The 18,245-nt window shown below is 44.0% G+C and overlaps 1 protein-coding gene across 3 annotated transcripts in view; it reads left to right on the top strand.

Moving 5' to 3' along the window:
* Window positions 1-5,951, top strand: part of LOC112225176 (activin receptor type-1) — a 40,533-nt gene extending 34,582 nt beyond the window's left edge. For all 3 annotated transcript variants that reach the window (XM_024388862.2, XM_024388861.2, XM_024388863.2), the window contains exons 8-12: window positions 1,523-1,669; window positions 1,916-2,191; window positions 2,961-3,158; window positions 4,182-4,312; window positions 4,798-5,951. In XM_024388862.2, the coding sequence (XP_024244630.1) occupies window positions 1,523-1,669; window positions 1,916-2,191; window positions 2,961-3,158; window positions 4,182-4,312; window positions 4,798-4,932 (887 nt within the window). In that variant the 3' untranslated portion in view covers window positions 4,933-5,951. The remainder of the gene's footprint in view (window positions 1-1,522; window positions 1,670-1,915; window positions 2,192-2,960; window positions 3,159-4,181; window positions 4,313-4,797) is intronic.
* The last annotated feature ends 12,294 nt before the right edge of the window (window positions 5,952-18,245 follow it).

Genomic DNA, 18,245 nt, shown 5'->3' with positions numbered 1-18,245 from the left:
ATGACTTTCAACCTTCGTCTCTCCCGAGCCCGTACGGGAGTTGTAGCGATGAGACAAGTTACTACTACTAACAATTGGATATCACGAAATTGGGGAGAAAAGGGGGGCACTTTTTTTTTTAACACACACAAAAAAAGAGTGTTCTCAGGCGCCGCTCCAGAATCTCCCATCAGTGTTCAATTGGGTTGAGATATGGTGACTGAGACACACACTTTAAACCTCAATCCAGGTTGCATCACATCCGGCCGTGATTGGGAGTCCCATAGGGCGGTGCACAATTGGCCCAGCATCGTCCGGGTTTGGCCTGGGTAGGCGGTCCATTGTAAATAAGAATTTGTTCTTTAACTGACCATGCCTAGTTAAAGGTTTAGATAAAAAATAATAATAATTAAATGTTCTTTTGAGACCCCTCTTTCAACGTCACTGAGATCTCTTCTAGTCAGAGTAGCCAAAATAATGGGCAACTGGGTGTTTTTTATTATACATGACCTTAAGCATGATGGGATTAATGATGGGTTAATTGCTTAATTAACTCAGGAACCACCACTGTGTGGAAGTACCTGCTTTCAATATACTTTGTATCTCTAATTTACTGAAGTGTTTCCTTTATTTGGGCAGTTACGGTACCTGTAGTGTTATTTATTTAGTTCATGCAGAAGGTCAAGGTTGAGTAGCATGACCAAAATGAAATTGTACTGTGTGTTCCATTGGTCTAGAATTTTGTGTAACACTGCCTTTATAAAATACATTTAAATCAGTGAAACTCTCTAAATACATTTTTTAAATTTTTTAATATTTTTTTTTACAAAGAATTCATCATTTTTACATGATAGCAGATGTTTAAAGTCAGTCTATCTGAGCAGCTAACCGATCGCTGCAGCTCTACATAGTCCATCGGTAAATAGCCCACCCAATTTACCTACCCCATCCCCCTACTGTTTTTATTTATTTACCTTTCTGCTCTTGCACACCTGTATCTCTACTTGCACATCATCATCTGATCATTTATCACTCCAGTGTTAATCTGCTAAATTGTAATTATTCGCCTACCTCCTCAGGCCTTTTGCACACAATGTTTATTGACTTTTTTCCTACTGTGTTATTGACTTGTTTATTGTTTACTCCATGTGTAACTCTGTTGTCTGTTCACACTGCTATGCTTTATCTTGGCCAGGTCGCAGTTGTAAATGAGAGCTTGTTCTCAACTAGCCTACCTGGTTAAATAAATAAAAAATAAAAATAATCTGACATTTGCATTGGAGTTGAACATTGGGTTTATTCCTGTCAGAGAGGCTCTATATTTTCCCACTGTATTTGATGAATCGCATTTTCAGTAATTCATTAAAAATGGCTGTATGAAATGGCACCCTATTCCCTATATAGTACACTACTTTTAACCAGGGCCCATACGACTCTGGTCAAAAGTAGTGCACAAATATGAAGAATATGGTGAAATTTCAGACGTACACAATGTCTGCTTTGCTCTAATCTTTTTTTCCTTTTTTCCTTCACCCTATTATAGGTAAGGGGCGCTATGGTGAGGTGTGGCGGGGCCAGTGGCAGGGGGAGAGTGTGGCTGTGAAGATCTTCTCCTCCAGAGATGAGAAGTCCTGGTTCAGAGAGACTGAGATCTACAACACAGTGCTGCTGAGGCACCAGAACATCCTGGGTATGTACCTCCAGCCATGTTCTGGACAGGAGCTGTTCTCCATGGGACAAATCCAAACGTCCACTTTTCACTTAGTCTCCCAATGACATCAATGCATGACTAAGGGAACATATGACTTAGGAGCGAATTCTTTCTGTCCGGCAGTGATTTAGTGGTGCATCTTAGTGACAAAATGTCTGTGTCATATTGATTTTTAAGACCTTTCCTTGAGTTCGAACAGCTCTGTGTCTGTCTCTTTGACTGCAGGCTTCATCGCTTCGGACATGACTTCCCGAAACTCGAGCACCCAGCTGTGGCTGATCACACACTTCCACGAGATGGGCTCCCTGTACGACTACCTGCAGCTGAGCACCCTGGACACAGCCAGCTGTCTGCGCATGGCCTTGTCCATCGCCAGCGGCCTGGCACACCTCCACGTGGAGATCTTTGGCACCCAGGGAAAGCCAGCCATCGCCCACCGAGACCTCAAGAGCAAAAACATACTTGTCAACAAGAACGGCCAGTGCTGCATCGCCGACCTGGGTAAGAGCACAGTGTTCCGGGACAGGAAGCATAAGTATTATGAGCTTTCATTCAACATGTGTTGTTTACATGACCGTTTCCTGTTATCGTGTCCATATTATGTATTGTGATAAAAATAAAAATAAATAACAGGGCATGTTGTCCATATCGTCTGTGGGTGGAGAGGATGTCCAGCTCTGTTTGTTGTTGGAAAGATTTGCTAGTACAGTGGGCTATGCCACCGAACACTCCAACCCATTTCCCTCCATGTTTGTTGATCGTTAGATGAAGAACAGCAGAGCCGGTGGCTCTTTTTAAATCTTAACCAAAAATGCATTAAGGGGTACTCTTGTGCACCATGTCGCATACTTCCAATGTTCTCTGTGCTAAAGATAAGTGTGAGCTATTTCAGGTGGCACACGCAATCTACTGCTACTAATTGAGACTACTACTGCGGCCACGGCCGTCACTGCTGTTAGGTTGTTTATGGAATGTTATGTTTTTGCTCACGATCAAGATGCTTTTTTTATTTGATGGAAAAATAGGGTTGTTTTTGACAACAGTCCTAAACTATCAGCTTGTTTTACCATTGCTATTTTCAAATCCACCAGAGGGCAGTGTTCTCATCTTTGGATAAATTCATTTGGGTTATTTATTTAGAACACTTTTTTTAAATCCTCTTTTAAATGATTTTGCTATTTTTTTTGTGTTTTTTTTTTGTATTTGAATTATTTTGAACATTTTTGATATAGATAGGATATCCTAACGGAAGCCTGTTTTTCTGTCCCAGGTCTCGCTGTGATGCATTTCCAAGACACAAACGAGTTAGACGTGGGCAACAACCCTAAAGTGGGCACGAAGCGCTACATGGCCCCAGAGGTCCTGGACGACTCCATCCAGACGGACTGCTTTGAGTCCTTCAAGAGAGTGGACATCTGGGCCTTTGGCCTGGTCCTGTGGGAGATCGCCAGGAGGACGGTCAGCAATGGTCTGTACGATCCATGGTCCATGGTTTCTTCTGTTCCCTCTCTCACTCCCCACTCCGTCCAATCCACGTCGATTTGTCATATGCACAGAATACGGCGTTGTGTACACGGTACAATTCGATCATTAATTGCAAGCTTTCCTCTCGAACAGTGCAGAAACTATACAAGGTATCCATTTAAAAAAATGTAGGATAAAAAAAAGACACCTCCTAGAATGTCATGCATTTAGAACAATATGACAAAGCATGGTAAACATCTTTCCTATAGTAGTTGCATCATACAGTTGCTTTAGGTATATGTACTGTATGTTACCTGCCTGTCTGCACATGTGTGCTTTTCTTGGAATATTCTCTGATGTCCCTGTCAGGGTGTAGTAAAATCCTATAAAAATATGTCCAACATAATTTAGTGTCCAGCTGGCTTTTTAAAGATTGATTTCACCACTTTAGAGGAAGTGTTATTTTCGCAGAAAGTCTTCAGCAATCTGATGGCATAACTGCCATATATCACTTTGTTAAGCACCAAGTTACATCAACCGTTGGCAGAACGAGCCAATAATTCAAATCCATACTTGGGCTGAGACTTAGTCAGTCACTCATTTCATCAATGAGACAATGTGACTTTAGAGGAGTGACAGACACATCTCTCCATGCGTTTGTGGTCTAGTCTGGTGCTAAAGGCAGCTGGCGTCTTATCTGAAATGGATCCTGCTTTCTCCACTCCCATTTTAAATGACTTTGTGGTTATTTATAGTTGAACCTGGCTGACAGCCACACACAGGGTATTGGTTAATGCAGGACACCGTAATCTTACTTTCCACATGACTTTCCACCTGGTACACAGTAGCAGGTGAGAGCAACTATCAAAACAAATCCCCTTTTGTGAGGAAATTAGCAATTTCCTGTGATATCTCATGTATTGTTTGACACTTTTTTTATGTCACTTTACTTACTTTAAATTGTCATGCTGATGATTGTGTCATCTTATGGACATTTGTGTTGTGTATTTACCCCCATACTCTGTAGGCATTGTAGAGGACTACAAACCTCCCTTCCATGATGTGGTGCCCAGTGACCCCAGCTTTGAAGACATGAAGAAGGTTGTGTGTGTGGACCAGCAGAGACCCAACATCCCCAACAGATGGTTCTCAGACCCAGTGAGTACACCGAGACCAGACGAGGCGATCTGAGTTAAATGTTTACTGGTGGAGAGGGAACTAGCTAATATGTTGTCATGGAGAATAGGAGCTGCTCCAAATGTGTCAATTTAGAAGCCGTGCAGAATTCAGCACTGCCTGCTAGGTTGTCCTGCTTCATCAGACGTTCAGTTCACTTGAGTCTTTGAAAACAGCCTGTCACCCACCTCATTTCTCAGGACCATTGAATACATAATACGGTCTGATGGGCAGTTAAAATCTTTTGTGCTTAAAATTCTAGCGTTTAAGAGTAATTGCTTTACCCTTTGCAGAACTATAGACTTTCGCAGTTGAGGCTTAAAAATAGTATTTTGCCCAATGTATTGTTTTGTTGTGCAAATTACTATACTTACATATTCAGGACATTTTTAAATGGGGAAAAGACTCAAAAACAAGTACAGTGGGACTCTTAACAGATTTGCTCAGTTTTTCTTCTTCTTTTCCAGACTTTAACATCCATCGCGAAACTTATGAAGGAGTGCTGGTATCAGAATCCCTCTGCCAGATTAACGGCGCTACGCATCAAAAAGACTCTGACAAAAATCGACAACTCTCTGGACAAAATGAAAGCGGACTGTTGAGCTTGTTCCTCGTTGATGCAGAGGGAGCGAAGACCTATTGACCTTTTAAAGATGTCAGGCAGTTTGGTTTCCTGGACAACACACAGGAGAAAAGGGACTGGTTGGGCTCAGTGCTCGTGAAGTGGCACATTGTATTTATTTGAAACACTCTTGGTGGGACACATTTTGGCATCCAAAGATGGCTTACAGGGCATTTAAAACACTGCCAATAGTCTTGGAAATGTAGGTGACTATCACTTTAAAGACATAGGAATATTGAACTAACGTTCTTCAAAGAAGACTGTTACCTGGGCATTTGAGTACCGTTTGTCGCTTTAGAGCTACTCAATATTTTTCTTTTTGACGTGACTTAAGTTTGAGAAACATATGAACGTATTTCATTCAGCAATATTGGCCGTGCTTTATCGCTGTTATTGCACTAGCAATGTTTGCATTCCTGACATGCACTGTTGCGGATGTATTTGGGGAAAAAAACACAACTTGCCAAAAACATTATTATTTTTTTTTAATATAGGCCACACGAACTCCATATCGTAACAGTAATCGGAATTTAGGGAAATGTTTTTAAGTTTTACTTGGACTGCATCTCTTGCACCGCTGTTTTTACGAAATTGTTATAGACCAATTCTCTTGGTATTTCGTCCAAGCTGTAACTTGTTTAGCTTAACGCACTGTGTTGTAGGATTGTGCTGCGGACAGTTGTAGGCCCTCTCTTTTATTCGTCCTTCGGAGGTGTTGTCTTAACGTATCCTGTCGTAGAAACTTTGTATATCACCACACATTTGACATTTATGTACCTGTTCTTTTGTTTGGTTGTTTCATCAGCTTTCTTGAGACAAAATGCTAAAAGAGCAAATAAAATATTTACTAGATGACACTGAACTCAATTCATACAGGGGCACTAATATTGTCTTAAGGCGTGCATTGTCTAAGTAATTGAGGTGGAACTTCAGGCTTTTTAATTTCTTTAATATTTTATATCAAGGAGTGACTTCTATTCATTAAATAGAAAAAACATATAGATGTGATCTGTCTCATATGTCATAGTCACAACATCAAATGAACCATTTTACTCTCATAATTAAAACATATCATTGGAATGATTGCCACAAAGTTTGTCCAACATCTACTAAAACCTGAGCATTTTTTACAAGTCATGATAGGGTTGCAAAAATCTGGTAACCTTTCCAAATCCCAAAATGTAGGTGGGAATAAACAGTACGCCTGGAATACTCCCAACTAGGATTACTGGAAAACCTGGGAAGTTTGGGAACGTTAACAGGTTTGCAACTCTGTCAGGATAAGCAATATGCTGGTGGTGAGTACGAGTAGTGGTTGTTATGCGAACCACAAAGAGCATATTTTCATTTCAACAGCTCTGAATATTTTCCTTTGTCCCCCCCGGACTAGACAGTTCCTTTGCATAGTGCAGTCTTTACTGACCTGCCGCAGAGGGGTAAGCTGTTCAGTGCACAAAGGACATTTTCTTGTGTCCAGCCATTGAACTACTAAACAAATCATGAAATGCAGCAAAGTATGTAGGGCATGTTAATCCATTTCCATACTGAACACCTCTCAATCTCGACTGTAAAATACCAATTCATTTTCATTTGGGAAAATGTCAGAGGGTTCGCTAGGCCCTAATGACTATAAATTGAACTGCTTGAATTGTGGAGCACTTGCCAGAAGGGAAACAAAAGGCAGGTCTAGAATGGTAAATGGTGCCAACTGCGGTGGTTCATACTCGGGAATCAACATGGGACCGGTGAAGGGCAAAGCAATGGCTATGTCAGTTGTCTGCCAGGACTTACTGTGCCCCCCCCACCCCCCAATTTTTTTTGTTGCATATTTTACAAACATCCTGAGAATGGCACCTTTTTCAGTACATTTGACCAAGGCTTATAGGGATCTGGTCAGAGGTAGTGCACTATATAGGGAACAGTGTGCCTTTTCGGGAGTCATTCATTCATCCATATTAACTGGTCATTTCAGCCATCTCCTGTCTGTGTTACTGTGGACATCGGATCCACAATGACCAGATGTAGTTTTTTTTTAAACAAGGTCTCATTTTTCTGCTTTGTGTGTCAGGCCGGTTGATTACTCACTGTGCTTCCCAACAACGTTGCATCTCAGTAGGCCTACAAATTATAGCAAATGGCAGAATGATTTTTAAACTGTAATACCCACCACAGTACTGCAAGACGACAGTAATGCCTATTATTTGTGTACTTGTTTCCCCTCAGCTTTTAGGTTTTGGTAGCTTTTAAATTAAAACATTGAAGCAAAGTGTTGCCTGTGGTGATGATGATCCTTCAACAGATGGCCTTGAATTCATTCTGCACGTTCATTCCCAGAGTGCATTCGTCCAACTCCGTCACTAAGCTGGCAAACCGTTTTCTTTGAGAGACCGTTTCTTTTTCAGCTTCAAACGGACACCACGGAAAACACACACACACACACACACACACACACACCCTACCTGCCTCTTTCTTTCTCACACTCAATTGCTGTCTCTCTCTCTCTCTCTCCCCCACGAGCGGTCGGTAGCCTTGACCTTGAAGAAAGCGAAAATAACCTCTACATTCAGAGTGGGTTTGTTCATGCGTTTGAAATACAGGTAACTGCCCAAAATAATAGGAAAACTTGAGTAAATGAGGGAAAGTATAATGAAAGCAGTTGCTTCAACACATGTGGTTCCTGAGTTAATTAAGCAATTCACCCATCATTGATTCCATCATGTTTGGGGTCAAGGATATACATTCTGGGCAGGACAATATTTTGGCTACCATGGCTATGCCTAGGATGACATTTCCCCCATCCACAGGGCACGAGTGGTCACTGAAGTGTTTGTTGAGCATGGAAATTATGTAAAGCATGGCCGCCATGGCTGTCTCGGTCACCAAAGACGGCGTTTTCCACCACCATCAACAAACCCAAATGATGGGATTTCTCGTGGAAGAATGGCGTTGCATCCCTCCAATAGAGTTCCAGACACTTGTAGAATCTAAGCCAAGGTGCATTGAAGCTGTTCTGGCTCGTGGTGGCCCAACGCCTGATTAAGACTCTTTATGTTGGTTTTTATTTGAGCAGTTTCCTGTAGGTTACTATGGAAATGCACTGACAATGTGGTCACCTGATTTGAAGGTGTGTAGTGATTTTCATGCAGGTAGCTGTATGGGAGACCATCAGTCAGATTCACTTTGCATTAACAGTCAATAGAAAGGGAAGGGAACACTGCCTCAACCTTGCTTTTCAACCAAGGTGCATGAATTGACAAGCAAACTGAAGTAAAGAGAAATGAATCTATTCTTTGAGGACAGTGGAAGTTGATGATTATTTATTTATTTGTTTAAACCGATGAAGGCTATAAGGATGTATTGGTCAATAAATAAGCACTTTTTTTTTATCAAGTTCCACTGTCCTGAAAGAATTCCGTCAACAACAGTACTCGAGTGGTTGTTGCCCTGGGTCTGTGTATGGAATACCCTTAACCTTATTCTGTTGCCCAGTTGGATGACCTCTGCATTCTGGAAGTTACAGCCCTTCGATCTACACTAGGGACCTAATATGGACAGTCCCAGACTACATCAGAAGCAGGGGGCTCATTTTTCTAAACCGTTTTTCTAAATTCGATACATTGATGTCATAACGGGCATGGTGCTGCCGAGTAGCTTAGAGTTTTTCCTAACCATGTGATCTGACCAGGAGGTAAGCCGGTGCCTGAGGTACTGTAGAACAGAGAACGAAGGTGCTAGTCTAGTGCATCTAGGGTGCTAGTGTTATCTGGCTAACATGCCAAACTCTTTAGCCATTAGGCCTGGCTATTGTACCATGTGGTTTGGCATGACGAGTGTAAAGGCAGAGGCTGAAATAAATCACTTGTGATTTCATTCAGTGGCTCAGTCAGACACCTTGGGTGTAATGGCTTTGTACACTGATAGCTGCAAGTTTCAGCTCAGGTGAAGCCCTACACATTTGTAACAGTAGAAACAGTATTTTACAGGTATAGCCCCTATTTGCAGATTGCATTATCCATGGGTTTTTATCAATTCATTAAAACAATTGTGTTGTGTTGTTGGTATACCTGGTGAATTACAAATATATCAGGTTTGTCTGTCCATTAGTTTTAGATAGACAATTAGTTGGTATATACAGCCCTTTGCATCAAGCTACCCTTTATAAACATGATATAGGGTTTATAAGCAGTTTATAAACGATATTCCAGAGCTGGAAGGTACCTTCACTGTCATTTCAACCTCTCCTTTCCCCAGTCTGTAATCCCCACATGACTCAAGCTGACCACCACCATTCCTTTTACCAAGAACTCTTGCTACCTGCCACGATGACTACCGTCCTGTAGCACTAAGATCTTTAATCATGAAGTGCTCTGACTGGCTGGCCATGGCACACATCACCTCCATCCCAGGCACCCGAACATTTGGTTTATCACCATAGTGCCCCCGAAGCTAGTCACGAAGCTCTGGACCCTAGGGCTGTACACCTCCCTCTGCAACTGGATCCTGGACTTCCTGATGAGCTGACCCTAGGTGGTGAGAGTAGGCAACAACAACCTCTGCCAGGCTGACCCTCAACACGGGGGCCCTTCAGGGCTATGTGCTTACACCACTCCTGTACTCCCTGTTTACCCACGACTGTGTGGCCATGCACAACTCCATCAAGTTTGCCAACAACGTGACAGTGTTAGACCTGTTCACCAATGGCAATGAGATGGTCAGCTGGTCAGACCGCAACCTCTCGCTCAACGTCAGTAAGACCAAAGAGTTGATCGTGGACTCCTGGAAACGGGGGTGCGCGCCCCCATCCACATTGATGGGGATGTAGTGGAGAGGGTCAAGAGCTTCAAGTTCCTCAGTGTCCACATCACTGAGTACTTTAACATGGTCCTCTCACACCAGAACAGTCTTGAAAAAAGCACGGCAACACCACTTCTCCCTCAGGAGGCTGAAACAATTTGGCATGGATCCTCAGGAGCTTTCACAACTGCACCATTGAGAGCATCCTGACCAGATGTCAGATCGCACCACTGGGGGCGAGCTTCCAGCCATCCAGGATGTACATGCCAGGCGGTATATGAAAAAGGCCCGAAAAGTTCCCAAAGACTCCAACCACCTGAGATATGGATTGTTCTCCATTATCCCGTCCAGCAGGCGGTACCCGTGCATCAAGGCTCAGACTAACAGACTCCTAAACAGCTTCTATCCCCTGGCCATAAGCCTGTTAAATGGCTACCCACTGGGCACAAACTGGTTGAATCAACAAACATTTCAACCACAGGATTAGGTCCCCATTGTAACCAATTTTCAACAGACAAATATGTTGAATTTGTACCTTTTTTTAAAACTATGTCAATCTTCAACGTTATATCCACTATCAGAAAAAAAACAATAGTCTGGGCTGCATCTCCTACTGGACAGTTGATCTATCTATAGTTATTCATTTGGTCTCCCATCCAGCCCTGCTTATCTTTGACATTTGTCACACACTACTACCAATGTGCTATCATGAGAATGATTCTCGAGAGATTTTTTTAAATAACTAAATATATTTACTGTTGCTATCGAAATGTAACCATACTTTTTACTATCATCAGTGAGTCTATTTAGGCCTCCAAAGTAGAGCATTTGCAAAGTTATCACCAGCTATTGTTTCAATTCAACCCAGGGTTCAACTAAAAATAGACGATACATACATGTATAGGCCTAAGGTTTCAAGGTTTGGTTGAATTAAAATGTTAGTCATTAATATGTTGGATTCACGTCTCCATCTCAACCAATAATTGAATTTAAAGAATAGGACTTTTAAAGTGCATTTTAAAGTTTGATTATTATTATTATTTTTGGTTGAGATGGAGACGTGAATCTAACATACAGTTGGAAGTTTACATACACCTTAGCCAAATACATTTAAACTAAGTTTTTCACAATTCCTGGTGTAACTGAGTCAGGTTTGTAGGCCTCCTTGCTCGCACATGCTTTTTCAATTTTGCCCACAAATTTTCTATAGGTTTGAGGTCGGGGCTTTGTGATGGCCACTCCAATACCTTGACTTTGTTGTCCTTAAGCCATTTTGCCACAACTTTGGAAGTATGCTTGGGGTCATTGTCCTTTTGGAAGAACCATTTGCAACCAAGCTTTAACTTCCTGACTGATGTCTTGAGATGTTGCTTCAATATATCCACATAATATTCCATCCTCATGATGCCATCTATTTTGTTAAGTGCACCAGTCCCTCCTGCAGCAAAGCACCCTCACAACATGATGCTGCCACCCCCTTGCTTCACGGTTGGGATGGTGTTCTTCGGCTTGCAAGCCTCCCCCTTTTTCCTCCAAACATAACAATGGTCATTATGGCCAAACAGTTCTATTTTTGTTTAATCAGACCAGAGGACATTTCTCCAAAAAGTACGATCTTTGTCCCCATGTGCAGTTGCAAACCGTAGTCTGGATTTTTTTGGGGATATAGATACTTTTGTACCCGTTTCCTACAGCATCTTCACAAGGTCTTTTGCTGCTGTTCTGGAATTGATTAGTTCTTTTCACACCAAAGTACGTTCATCTCTAGGAGACAGAACGCGTCTCCTTCCTGAACGGTATGATGGCTGTGTGGTCCCATGGTGTTTGGAAATTGCTCCCAAGGATAAACCAAACTTTGTGGAGGTCTACAATTTTTTTTCTGATGTCTTGGCTGATTTCTTTTGGTTTTCCCATGATGTCAAGCAAAGAGGCACTGAGTTTGAAGGTAGGCACTGAGAGAGGCACTGAGTTTGAAATACATCCACAAGTACACCTACAATTGACTCAAATGATGTCAATTAGCCTATCAGAAGCTTCTAAAGCCATGACATCATTTTCTGGAATCTTCCAAGCTGTTTAAAGGCACAGTCAACTTAGTGTATGTAAACTTCTGACCCACTGGAATTGTGATTAAGTGAAATAATCTGTCTGTAAACAATTGTTGGAAAAATTACTTGTGTCATGCACAAAGTAGATGTCCTAACCGACTTTCCAAAACTATAGTTTGTTAACAAGAAATTTGTGGAGTGGTTGAAAAACGAGTTTTAATGAATCCAAGTGTATGTAAACTTCCGACTTCAACTGTATCAATTATTAATTTAGTAGACAAACTGGAATTTGAATTGTTTGGTTGTCAATGCAGCTACTGTAAATATCAACATTTGAAGGAGATGTATCTTCTGCTTGGGTAGTTCCATCTGTGCCACTGCCTTAGTCTGGCTTTAATTCCAGCTTGTCTATAAATGATATGTTGGATTCATGTCTCCATCTCAACCAAAAATCTATTGAAGTTAAAGACTAGACTATGTAAATCTAATCTAACCTTAAATGCTCTTTCAACAAAGTTTGATTTGATTTAGTCCTACTCTTTAACTTTGATTCTTGGTTGAGATGGAGATGTGAATCCAACATATCAATGATTCATTTGTAGACCAACTGGAATTAAAGCCGGACTTAGTCAGTGGCATAAAAGCTACATCTCCTTCATGTTAATATTTGGTTTCACCAAACACAATTCAATATCACTTTTGTAATACAGTAAATAACCTATTAACTTGACAAGTTAACAAATATGTTGCATTCATGTCTCCATCTAAACCAAAAATACAAGTTAAAGAATACGATTAAGCCAGTGGTTCAAATGAAACTATCCAAGCATGAGATCCTTAGAAATGTTGATATTTGGTTTCTTTGTCAACCAAACACAATTCAAAATTACTTTTTAAATGCAGTAAATAGCCTATGTTACAAGCTAATGTAACTGTATTTATTCAACCTTAAAATGAGTTACAAATCCATTGCCACATGTTGAGGTTACTGTAACAATAGTCTTACGTAATCATAGAAAGCGTGCATGTTCAAGAGCATGCAAAGGTCGCAGGTCTAAGGAGATCTTCACAATTGCTTAAATAATCTGCACAGAATCTTGTACAGCATTGATCACTTGCACCGTGTACTTTTAATGTCATCTCAACTGCAATCCAAGTAATTTGGTTGTGCTTTAACACGTTCAATTGTTGTATAAATAGAAAATATCTGACATTGTATTCCCAATTTTTAAATTTTGTTATATAAATGGTTGAAAGCGTGGTGATGACACATTTTTAGATGTTTTTCCATTGGAATTTGCTGTGCTTTTAGATGGTTGAAAGCACAAACTTCTGGCTGTCTTTATGAGTGGGTGAATAAAGGTTGAAATCTCATTGATCGTCTCAACCAAATATTACACACATTTCCACATTGAAATGAGGGGGTGTGCCCAGTGGGTAACAGCTACTGCTCTCCCTCTCCCACAGACTATCCTCACTGACTCTATGCACATCCACAGGTTTGTGCCCACTTAGACACAAAACCTACACTGTTGCTAAAATGATTATTTATTTGATGTATTATTCAATGTGTTATCAATACACACAGTCACTACAAAGATACAGGTGTCCATCCTAACTCAGTTGCCAGAGAGGCCAATACTGGCTTGGAAACAGTTAGTTAGTCTAATGGCTGTGATAGGATCAAAATTAGGATGGATCAACAACATTGTAATTACTCCACAATGCTAACTTAAATGACATAGTAAAAAGTTACTTTCTGAAAGCTCTGTATATCCTACTACCAGTTACTACTTTGTCTATACCCACCTCAAGCACTCCAGTACCCCTGCACATTGAATGAGGTACTGGCACTGACCTGTATATACTTGAATTCTCATGTTTCTAACTCTCATAGTTCTTGTGTGGTTTTTATTATAATTATCACTGTATTGTTTTACACCTGTTGTATACTGTGCACGTGGGGCGGCATCTTGCCGGGGGAGGCACGGGGAACAAAAAATAATCGGAATGGTGACATTTGTGCGATCGGTTTTCTATTGCTCATTTGCACGTTACGCCAATAATATCATGTCACTGTGTGTGGGGGGGTAGGTAGGTTAGGTTGACCTCCGGTCTCCCCACTGGATGCCCGAGGAAGGGGGAGCGGAGGAATCTATCAAATAGCGCACATCTAACTTTGATTTTACTAATCACATTAGTACTGTACAGTCACACTATGAAATGCTACCAAATAAACCATAATTAATTCATAGAACTGTGAATATATAGTTTCACATACATATTGTTACATTTTTATTTCATTTTTTGTCTGTGAAATCGTTAAGAATAATGTATAACCAGTCTGCACACCACCAAGGTGAATTGGTTTAGACTTGACTCTTGGTTGACAGTGTTTGGGGGATGGGTAAATGTAGTCTTGACTCTTGGTTGACAGTGTTTGGGGGATGGGTAAATGTAGTCTTGACTCTTGGTTGACAGTGTTGGGGGATGGGTAAATGTAGTCTTGACTCTTGGTTGACAGTGTTGGGGGATGGGTAATGTATTGATGCTTGAGTGCCAAATCAACACACATGAATGAGAAAAGGTCTAAGCCATCAGGTGCCCAGTTTAGGAAAAAGAGGAAAGAAGAAGAGGAGAAACGCGCCAAAGATAAAGGTATGTAGCTATGTCATCTCTTTATGAGTATTGTGAGGCTAGTATAACACTTGTGTTTGTTACACTATGTTGCTTGCTATGCTATTATACATGGGGCTAAAGTATTCCGTTTTCTGTCCAACTAGCTTACATAACATTGTCATGATGAAACTGTGTGAAATTATATTAAATTGTGTGTAGCCTGCAGCAAAACGATTACAACCTAACTAGCACATTATTGATTTGGGTAACTTTCATTGAGGTGACAAAGGTTTTCTGTGATTTTGTATTGATCGCTTCCACTTCTCCCCAGCAGGATTCTTCAGGTGTGTGTGTGGGTGCACGTGTGTGTGGGTGCACGTGTGTGTGGGTGCACGTATGTGTGTGGGTGCACGTATGTGTGTGGGTGCACGTATGTGTGTGGGTGCACGTATGTGTGTGGGTGCACGTATGTGTGTGGGTGCACGTATGTGTGTGGGTGCACGTATGTGTGTGGGTGCACGTATGTGTGTGGGTGCACGTATGTGTGTGGGTGCACGTATGTGTGTGGGTGCACGTATGTGTGTGGGTGCACGTATGTGTGTGGGTGCACGTATGTGTGTGGGTGCACGTATGTGTGTGGGTGCACGTATGTGTGTGGGTGCACGTATGTGTGTGGGTGCGTGTGTGGGTGCACGTGTGTGTGGGTGCACGTGTGTGTGTGTGTGTGGTGGGTGCGCGTGTGTGTGTGTGGGTGCGTGTGGGTGCGCGTGTGTGTGCGTGTGGGTGCGCGTGTGTGTGTGTGGGTGCGTGTGGGTGGGTGGGTGCGCGTGTGTGGGTGCGCGCGTGTGGGTGCGCGCGTGTGGGTGCGCGCGTGTGGGTGCGCGCGTGTGGGTGCGCGCGTGTGGGTGCGCGTGTGTGGGCGCGTGTGGGTGCGCGCGTGTGTGGGTGCGCGCGTGTGGGTGCGTGGGTGCGCGTGTGTGGGTGCGCGTGTGTGCGCGCGTGTGGGGCGCGCGTGTGCGGCGCGGTGTGGGTGCGCGTGTGGTGCGCGCGTGTGGGTGCGCGCGTGGGTGCGCGCGTGTGGGTGCGCGCGCGTGTGGGTGCGCGTGTGTGGGTGCGCGTGTGTGGGTGCGCGTGGGTGCGCGCGTGGGTGCGCGCGCGTGTGTGTGTGGGTGCGGGCGTGCGTGGGTGCGCGCGTGCGGGTGCGGGTGCGTGCGTGCGGGTTGGTGCGCGTGTGTGGGTGCGCGTGGTGCGTGGGGCGCGTGGGTGCGTGGGTGCGGGCGTGCGTGGGTGCGGGCGCGTGCGTGCGTACGGGTGCGCGTGCGGGTGCCCGTGCGTGCGTGCGCGCGTGCGGGTGCGCGTGGGTGCGCGTGCGTGTGTGTGGGTGCGCGTGCGTGTGGGCGCCTGTGTGGGTGCGCGTGCGTGGGTGCGCGTGTGTGTGTGCGTGGGTGCGCGTGTGTGTGTGCGTGGGTGCGCGTGTGTGTGGGCGTGGGTGCGCGTGTGGGTGCCGGCGCGTGGGTGCGCGTGTGTGTGTGTGGGTGCGTGCACGTGTGTGGGTGTGGGTGCGTGCACGCACGTGTGTGCGTGGGTGCACGTGTGGGTGCGTGGGTGCACGCACGTGTGTGTGGGTGCGCGCGTGGGTGTGTGTGTGGGTGCACGCACGTGTGTGTGGGTGCGTGCGTGTGTGTGCGCGGGTGTGTGTGTGTGTGCGTGTGGGCGCGTGCGTGTGTGCGCGTGCGGGTGTGTGTGGGTGCACGTGTGTGTGGGTGTGTGTGGGTGCACGTATGTGTGTGTGTGGGGTGCACGTATGTGTGGGTGTGTGTGTGTGGGTGTGTATGTGTGGGTGCGTGTGTGTGGGTGCACGTATGTGTGGGTGCACGTGTGTGTGTGTGTGTGGGTGCACGTGTGTGTGTGTGTGTGTGTGTGTGTGGGTGCACGTGTGTGTGTGGGTGCACGTGTGTGTGTGTGTGTGTGTGTGTGGGTGCACGTGTGTGTGGATGCACGTGTGTGTGTGTGTGTGGATGCACGTGTGTGTGTGTGTGTGTGGGTGCACGTGTGTGTGGATGCACGTGTGTGTGTGTGGGTGCACGTGTGTGTGTGTGTGTGGGTGCACGTATGTGTGTGTGGGTGCACGTATGTGTGTGTGTGTGTGTGGGTGCATGCACGTGTGTGTGTGGGTGCTTCCCTGCATAACGTAAACAAAATAAATATTTTCCCTTTTGCAAAGTTTGAGGTTTCCATATTGTAGGTAGCAGTGATTTTATTATTACTGGGTATGTATGTGGGATGTTCTACCACTATAAATGCTGTGAATAACGTGTGTAAACTAATGCCCATGTGCTCTCCATTAGAAATACCTGTACTGTAGCAGCATCCCCACCAAATCCTGCTGCTGAGGATAAACCACTGTCTACAGACCCTGCTGCTGAGGATAAACCACTGTCTACAGACCCTGCTGCTGAGGATGAACCACTGTCTACAGACCCTGCTGCTGAGGATGAACCACTGTCTACAGACCCTGCTGCTGAGGATAAACCACTGTCTACAGACCCTGCTGCTGAGGATGAACCACTGTCTACAGACCCTGCTGCTGAGGATGAACCACTGTCTACAGACCCTGCTGACTGGCCTTTGGTTCTGACTGATTCGGGCACAACTAGTTTGCAGAGGACCAAGAGAGGTACCACCTAACTTTGTTTTCCCAAGGAATGAGAGTGTTGGAAGACGTTGCCACCACCAGTATTTCAGGAAGACCTTGGTGAGTGGTGAAAAAATCCCTAGAAGTTGGTTGGTGTATTCTAAAAGAAACAACAGCCTCTTCTGCTTCTGCTGCACACTCGTTTCTAAGAAGAAAATGAATTTAGCAAACTCAGGACTGACAGACTGGAAGCATGCAAGTTCTTTGACTTCACACGACAACAGTCCAGAACACCAAAACTGCATGAAAACATGGAAAGACCTGGCAATGAGGATCAAAAAAGGGGAAAGCACTTATGGAGGATAAGAGAGAGGTGTTGACACGTCTGACTGCTATTGTGCAGTCTCCGGCAATTAGAAATCTGGCACTAAGGGGACACACAAACACTGTACTCTGAGGAAATGTCCATTTGATGTAAAGGTTGAACTGATGGCACAATTTGATCCAGTCATGAAAGAGCACCTTAACCGTTTCCAAAAAGGGACCTCAAGTCACACCACCAGCTACCTTGACCACCAAATACAGAATGCCAGATACCTTGGCCACCAAATAGAGAAGGAACTCAATTGATTTGTTGAGCAGCAAAGTCATTTCAATTATGGTGAGTGATATCAAGCTGACAATTTTTCTCTCTCATTCTAGATTGCACCCCAGATGTCAGCCACACTGAACAGTCGTCAGTTGTGATTAGAATTGTCTCACTGAAGGAGCAGCCCCACATAAAGGAGCATTTTTATGGGGTTATTGGAAGCAGGGGAGTCCACGGGCCAATATTTGGCATCCCTGATTCTCAAAAGATTAGAGGAGCTAAAAATTCCGTTTGAGGACTGCAGAGGACAGTCTCATGTTGGCCCCATCATCATAAGAGGAAAAAACAAAGGTGTCCATGTCCAAGCCAGACTCCTGGAAATGAATCCAAGAGCTCTATTTGTGCCATGTGTGGCTCACACATTGGACCTGGTTGTGGCTGATGCTGCTAAAAGTTCTGTCGATGCCACTTTGGCATCTTATACAAACTGTACGCCTTGTTCTCAGCCTCCACACAGCGATGGGCCATCCTGAAAAAACATGTGGACATCACTTTGAAGATGTGGACTGAGACAAGGTGGGAGAGTAACGTTAAGGGTGTCGAGCCAC

Source organism: Oncorhynchus tshawytscha, linkage group LG26 (assembly GCF_018296145.1).
Source record: "Oncorhynchus tshawytscha isolate Ot180627B linkage group LG26, Otsh_v2.0, whole genome shotgun sequence".
NCBI lineage: Eukaryota > Metazoa > Chordata > Actinopteri > Salmoniformes > Salmonidae > Oncorhynchus > Oncorhynchus tshawytscha.
This window is presented reverse-complemented; position numbering and strand designations above follow the sequence as displayed.